The sequence below is a fragment of the Adiantum capillus-veneris genome, chromosome 28 (genome assembly GCF_014529385.1).
Source record: "Adiantum capillus-veneris isolate H3 chromosome 28, ASM1452938v2, whole genome shotgun sequence".
In the NCBI taxonomy this organism is placed as follows: Eukaryota; Viridiplantae; Streptophyta; class Polypodiopsida; order Polypodiales; family Pteridaceae; genus Adiantum; species Adiantum capillus-veneris.
The window spans coordinates 97,767,838-97,774,694 of NC_140958.1; the positions used below are offsets into that span (position 1 = coordinate 97,767,838).

The 6,857-nt window shown below is 44.6% G+C and overlaps 1 protein-coding gene across 1 annotated transcript; it reads left to right on the forward strand.

The window, feature by feature from the left end:
* Positions 1-477: 477 nt before the first annotated feature.
* LOC147420946 (pentatricopeptide repeat-containing protein At2g03380, mitochondrial-like) lies at positions 478-3,907 on the forward strand. The gene has a single exon (XM_086504754.1). The coding sequence runs from the start codon at positions 962-964 to the stop codon at positions 3,308-3,310; it is 2,349 nt and encodes a 782-aa protein (XP_086360880.1). The 5' UTR covers positions 478-961; the 3' UTR covers positions 3,311-3,907.
* Positions 3,908-6,857: the final 2,950 nt, after the last annotated feature.

Consider the following 6,857-nt stretch of genomic DNA (forward strand, 5'->3'; position numbering starts at 1 on the left):
TTCTGTCAGGTGGGATCTACGGTCCCTATTAATTGGGGGCGGTGGGATCGGTTTTGCACCGTGCGATGGCGGCTTAATCTCCAAGTGATCACCATGTGATCACAATTAAAGTCAAGTAAATTTGATGTGAACATCAAGTGACCGCCAAGTGATCCCCATGTGAATCCCAATCGACATGTGATCACCTTGTGACCCCACCCATCACCAAGTGATTATAGTGTGACCCCGACTATCCCAAAGTGATTGCAATGTGACCCCATCCATCCCAAAGTGATCTCCAAGTGAACACCATGTGATCTCCACCCCGTCATTTTTGATATATGATTCTATGTACACACTTTCATTTCAAGTGGTGCGCGATAGATTAATGGGAGAGTTGTGGCTTCCGGTTGTGTAGGTGGTGGGTTCGAGCCGCAAGGGCTCAACCGACCGAAATCCTTTTATTCTTGAGAATAAATGGACGGTCCACATCGTTGGAAGATGATCCCACCTGACAAGGTGGTGTCAAATAGTCCCACGGGTCCTCCCGTCTCTGCCTCCTACCCAAAAGTGCATGAAGCCCACCAGAACCCCACCCCACCACACCTCTGCACTTAGCTACCGGGGCTCTCACCGGCACCACCGAGACGTCAGTGGCGAGCCTTAACGGTGTTGGTATCGGCTGTGGCACAAGACAGCTTAGCAAAAGCGTTGACCTGCGTCGTGTTGACGGCTGGAGTTGGAGCATGTGCGCAGGCCTCCGGCAGATGGCCTTCATTCACCCTCAATCGGCTAGCCATCGGAACAGCTGCATGTGCGCAGCCTGAGAGAGAGAGAGAGAAAAACTGACTGCAGACTTTAGTCCTCGTCCCTGGAAGCTTTAAGAAATGGATGTGATAATAAGTAAGTGATTTCATATTTCCGTGAGATGCAAAGCGCTCCAGTGTCCTGAACAGACGACTGACGAAGAGAAGATAGGGCAATGGAAGGAACCTCAAGTCTTGCCTTTGCAGTTTCTTTAAAAGCTTGTGCCAAGAAAAAGGATTTGCACCAAGGCACTAAGATACATGCCGATATTCGTGCTTGTGGATTGTTGAAGACGGACATTGTTCTAGGCAACATGGTAATCAATATGTATGCCAAGTGTGGTGCAGTTGCCAAAGCACAACACGTCCTGGATGATGAGATGCCTGCTCGTGATGTTGTCTCTTGGAGTGCACTCATCACTGGATATGCTCAACAGGGCCAGGGCAGGGAAGCTCTTTTGTGTTATGGAAGGATGCAAAGGGAGGGCCTTTTGCCTAATGCACATACATATGCTTGTGTCTTAAAGGCATGTAGCATTGCAGGAGACCTCGAAGGGGGCAGACAAATTCATGATGGGATTGTAAGCCAGGGGCTCTTGGGAACAAATGTTGTGCTTGGCACTGCTTTAATTGACATGTACGCCAAATGTGGTGCACTTGCCAAAGCCAAGCAGGTACTTGATGAGTTGGCTGTCCGGAATGCAGTCTCTTGGAGTGCATTCATTTCGGGATATGTCAATCAAGGAAAGGGCGAGGAAGCTTTGCACTGTTATGAAATGATGCGAAAAGAGGGCCTCACTCCAAACGCAATCATTTATACTTGCATCTTGAAGGCTTGTGGCATTACACGAGAAATTGACAGGGGCAAGCAAATTCATGACGAGATAGTCAGTCATGGATTTTTGGAAGGGGATGTTGTGCTTGGAAATGCTTTGGTTGATATGTATGCCAAGTGTGGTGCAATTGCAAAAGCACAACAAGTGCTTGAGGATGAGATGTCCTTTCACAATGTGGTCTCCTGGAGTGCCCTCATTGCAGGATATGCCCAACAAGGGCAAGGCAAGGAAGCTCTGCACTGCTTTGAAAAGATGCAAAACGAGAGCCTCTCTCCAGATGCAATCACATATGCTGCCGTCTTGAAGGCCTGTGGAATCGCTGGAGATATTGACAAGGGAAAGCAAATCCACGATGAGATTGTGACTAGAGGGCTGCTGGGTACAAATAGGATGATCGGCAATGCTTTGGTTGACATGTATGCCAAATGTGGTACAATGACCAAAGCTCAACAAGTGTTAGATGATCAACCTGTTCATGACTTGGTGTCCTGGAATACACTCATTGGAGGATATGTCCAATGGGGGCAAGGCAATGAAGCTCTGGACTGTTACAAAAGGATGGTCAGCGAGTACCTTTCTCCAGATGCTATCACCTACTCTGGCATCTTGAAAGCTTGTGGCATTACCAAAAACCTTGACAGAGGCAGGCAAATTCATGATGAACTTGTTTCAAAAGGGCTCATGGGAAGAAATGTTGTGCTTGGCAACGCTTTGGTGGACATGTATGCAAAATGTGGTGACGTTGCCAAAGCACAACAAGTGCTTGGTGAACTTCCTGCTCGTGATGTAGTTTCTTGGAATTCATTGATTACTGGTTACACTCAGCACGGACAGGGAAAGGAGGCTCTTGAGTGTTATAGACAGATGCAAAGGGAGGGCCTTTCTCCAGATGCAATCATCTATTCATGCATCTTGAAGGCGTATGGCCTTTTGGGGGACCTCGCAAATGGCAAAAAAATCCATGATGAGATTGCCAATCAGGGATTATTGGATAGGGATGTTGTGCTTGGCAACGCTCTGGTCGACATGTATGTCAAGTGTGGTTTTGTTGCCAAAGCAGCACAGGTGCTCAATGAGGAGATGCCCATTCGGAATGAGTTCTCTTGGAGTGCTCTCATTGCAGGATATGCCCAAGAGGGGCAGGTTGAGAAAGCTCTAGATTGTCTCCATCAAATGCAAAGGGAGGGCCTTACTCCGAACGTTGTTTGTTGGAATGCACTCATCGGAGGGTGTGCTCAACAAGGGCTGACTTCAGAAGCTCTGGACTGTTTTCAGTGGATGGAACATGAGGGCACCTCCCCAAATGCAGTTACATTTATTTGTGTGCTCAATGCATGTAGCCATGCAGGTCTAGTGGATGAGGGCCAGATGTATTTCCACAACATGAAGGAAAAGTATGGTGTAACACCGGAAATAGAGCACTACATTTGCATGATTGACCTTCTTAGCCGTGCTGGGCACTTAAACAAGGCAATGTCTTTAATTAAGAAGATGCCAGCTTCTGATCATCCTCCACTCTGGTCTGCTCTGCTTGGTGCATGTGGAAAATGGGGAGATGTGAATCTGGGAAAGGTGGCCTTTGATCGTGCTGTACAACTAGATGAAGGCGATGCAGCAGCATATGCCTTGATGGCTAATCTATATGCAGCTGCTGGAAGGCAGGAGATAGTACAAAAGAGTGAAGCTTAAGGATGGAAACTGCTAGCTTTGCTCAAAGGACTAATGAATGCATAGTTGCCCAAACTGCTATCAGAGGGGTGCGAGCAATTAATCTGGAGCCTTCTAATGGGCGCTTCAGATTGATTGCTCACACCCCTCTGTCAGCAGTTTGTTTTGCAATGGCTCCCTTTCTAATGGAATGTCTATGCTCTATGTGGTGATGAGAAGACGTGACCTTTGACCAGCTCTGGTTACGAGCAATGGACGTCTCTGCTTCAACACCTTAGTGGAATTCTCATGCAGTGGGACACTTTTTTAGTGCAGAATTGCTTCTTTCAGAGCTTCAGTGGAGTGTTTTTGAGTGTTTGAGCTCACGGGTCTTCTGCTGAGAATACATCAGTCAGCTGCTCACAGCTGTGGGGCATAGGAGGGCCACGGTTATCTAGTAACTCGCAATTCCTGTGTCTATTGGGTGGCTTTATGGAGCCCAGCAGTTCAGATCTTGGTATTAGACTTTCCTGAGACACGCTTTGTACAGTCCGTGATTCAGTAACTTCATTGGAGACTTGTTGCTTAGTCTATAAGGTGGTTGATTATAGGAGTTTTCATTGGGCGACTTAGAGACTATCTGAAAGACTTACTTGGTCGGCAAGTTGGATTGCTGATATCTCTCGGTGTGGAGGGATGTTTCAGAGCTGAGTTTGAGACGTCGGATCAGGCAGATGAGTTTCTAGCTTAGCTTTGGGGACTGGAGATGAGTTTCTGCTACATTTACAGACATAAACAAGGCATATATCTGTTTGGTCTGAGGTTACCTGGCCTTAATTAAGAGATTTGGCTGCATCTATTAGCGATTGGAGGGCTTTTAAGTGTGGGAAAGGCCCCGTCTAATCGAGGCCAGAACCTCAACATTAGAATTATCCTTTACTGTTTCATGAAGGATCGTCCTCAATCTCTGGACAAGTGACTTGGCAGAGGGTGTTTTTTATTGGGCTTCCTAGTTATTGCTTTGCTTGTTGGAGAGCAGGTCGTATGGCAGTCACATGTGCAAGCAGGATTGTACATGAGCAGAGACAGCAGGCAGAGGAGGATGAGAGACAGGTTGATCCACAGGAGCCTTCTACTACAGATACTTAATGAAGCAACAAAACAGATGCAGAAAGAGCTAAACAAAAGAGACAAAGAAAGAAGACGCAACCGGCAGAAGCGGTCCCTCTATGTCTGCAGCAGCATCGCCTGAGGGAGATGCAGAAGGTACCTCTATGTCAGCAGCAGCAGTACCTTCTACATCTCCGTCGGGACCTGATGCCACCCACCCAATTTCTACACCCCCTGATAGCTCCGATAGGATGAGATACCCCTTACTGCGTTGATGATACAGTATTTTGTGCCTCGTGTATGTGATTAGATTGTACTAGTACCGCCGGCCGCCTTTGGCTCTCTCCCCCTCTCTCCCTCTTTATCGCGTGCAAAGGGGTTTATTTTCATTTTGGACTTTAGCCTTCAGGTCGCAGATTGCAACACGTATAAAGGGCTCCCCCTTCTGCCATATTATGTTAGTAGATATATTAGGATATTTGAGTGCTGCAAGAATAGGCCTTTTCAAAAAAATTTAAAACAAAAGCGTAGGAGATTGTATGATGAGCAAAAAAAATGCAGACTGTCCTTCGGATCTTGATTACAATTAACCATAAGGAGACTACTCCTAAACAAAAAGAGACTAGGTCCCATGTCACATGGCCTAACCATCCACCTCATCAATCAAACACCACGATTTTCCACGTGGAATACCAAAGAATTACATATTTTATTTGGATTTACCCCTTTGATGCAATCGTCATTTTGTACATTTTATCTTGGGCATAGTTAGAAGGAAACTCCATGTTGGGGTCTATTGGATTGGAAACTCTATTTTCAAGGTCAGAGTCATTTCTTGTTTCCTTTGTGCCTATTTCTATAAAATTTTGAAGGCTACAAGATATAAGTATAAGAAACCGTTTCTAATCCATTCCATTGCAAAGAGCAAGCCGTTTTCCATCTTAAACGGCCTTGCCAATCTCATTTCCATTTCCCATTCCAATGGACTATGATCTTGGGAAATGGTGCCCTCAAGATGTTTAATTAAAAGAAGAAGATATTTCTCTTCTCTCTTTCTTTAAAGCGTAGGCAACCAAGTATATGTGTATCCAAAAATTGAGACACCTATTCAGCCTTGTGTTTGTTAGGTAACACACCAGACTGTACAAGATTACGGTAGAGGAGCCGGTTTAGATATGCTCAAATCGTATGCACCGATTTAAGGAAATTCAAATCTTTCTAATTCAATCTTCCATGATATTTCATGATTTTGAATCAAAATGATGTCAAAAGATAGTTGATGTAAAACTATAAAATATCACGATACAAAAGTTATGGTGGATATATTCAAACACTATTCTAGTGTTGGGACCCTACTTTTATGGGCTTCTCTACCCTACGCGTTTTTGGGTTCCTTGCTTTTTGGGGCTTCACATTTTATGTTCAGACCTTCAGGACCTATTTAAAATGGCCCTTAAGTAATGCACAAGTTTTACAAGTAGGGTCGCATAGCTCTTCTGAAGGTCCTTGTAATTAAATGCAAGTGCTTGGTTGATTATCTTTAAGTATCCAAGTTTTGCAAGGGGTGCCAGTGTTGAAGCCAATATTGTTCATGCAGGTGCCAAAAGCTTGACAGGTTTGGCGTGTGCAACAGAGCCAGAGTGCTCTCTAAGGCAATGGTCACGTGAGGCATAGTTATTGGCTACTTCTAATTATAATTATGCCTCCTCCATGGTCACATGCACACTAGGTATTTGTCATATATAACTATGCAAAAGTATTTTGCAACTATGCCGATTTTGGCATGGCTGCACGAAAAGTACATGCTCATAATTGGTGATTGCTATAAGGCTAGACTTTCTTGCTCAAGAAGAGAGGTCCTCAAGCTTGCTACAAATGGTTGGTGTTATTAATTGCAAAAGAGTAAGTAGAATAGGGATTTTTCATCCTTGAAGCATGCCTACTTTATGCAGTTAACGGGGATACCGTCGAGAGCTATGGTCTTAATAATGGAGTCCTACGAAGCTTGCCTATGGCTTAACCATTATTGAGCTATTAGAAGCTTGACAGGAATGGGTGCTATCTTGGCTCTGTTGAAACCTCTCTTCTGTTCCTTGCAATTAATAATATTCGAGCCATGGGTATAGATGCTTGAGTGCTTATCTTTGAAGGTAAAGAGGAGTAGCAACTAGGGCTTGAAGTGCCAAAGTACAAGTAAAAATTTACACCTAAAATTTGCTAATATGGATGGAAAGTTAAAAGAGATTGAAATGAATGTTGATCTCTTTGATTTTGCCTAATGAAAGAGCAACTAATGATACCTCTATGCGTGTAAATTATCCTATTTCTAGGCTTCAACAAGCTCTGGACAATCCATCTCTCCAAGATGAAGTCCTACAGCAATTGCACACCCATGGTATTCTCCAAACTCTCCACCAAGAAGAGAGAGTACCTAGGAAAGCTCTTGGTGAGACTTCCAAAAGAGGACTCTCTCCGATAA

Excerpts from the sequence above, each read along its gene's own strand:
- LOC147420946 (XM_086504754.1), top strand. The coding sequence starts at position 962 with ATGGAAGGAACCTCAAGTCTTGCCTTTGCAGTTTCTTTAAAAGCTTGT.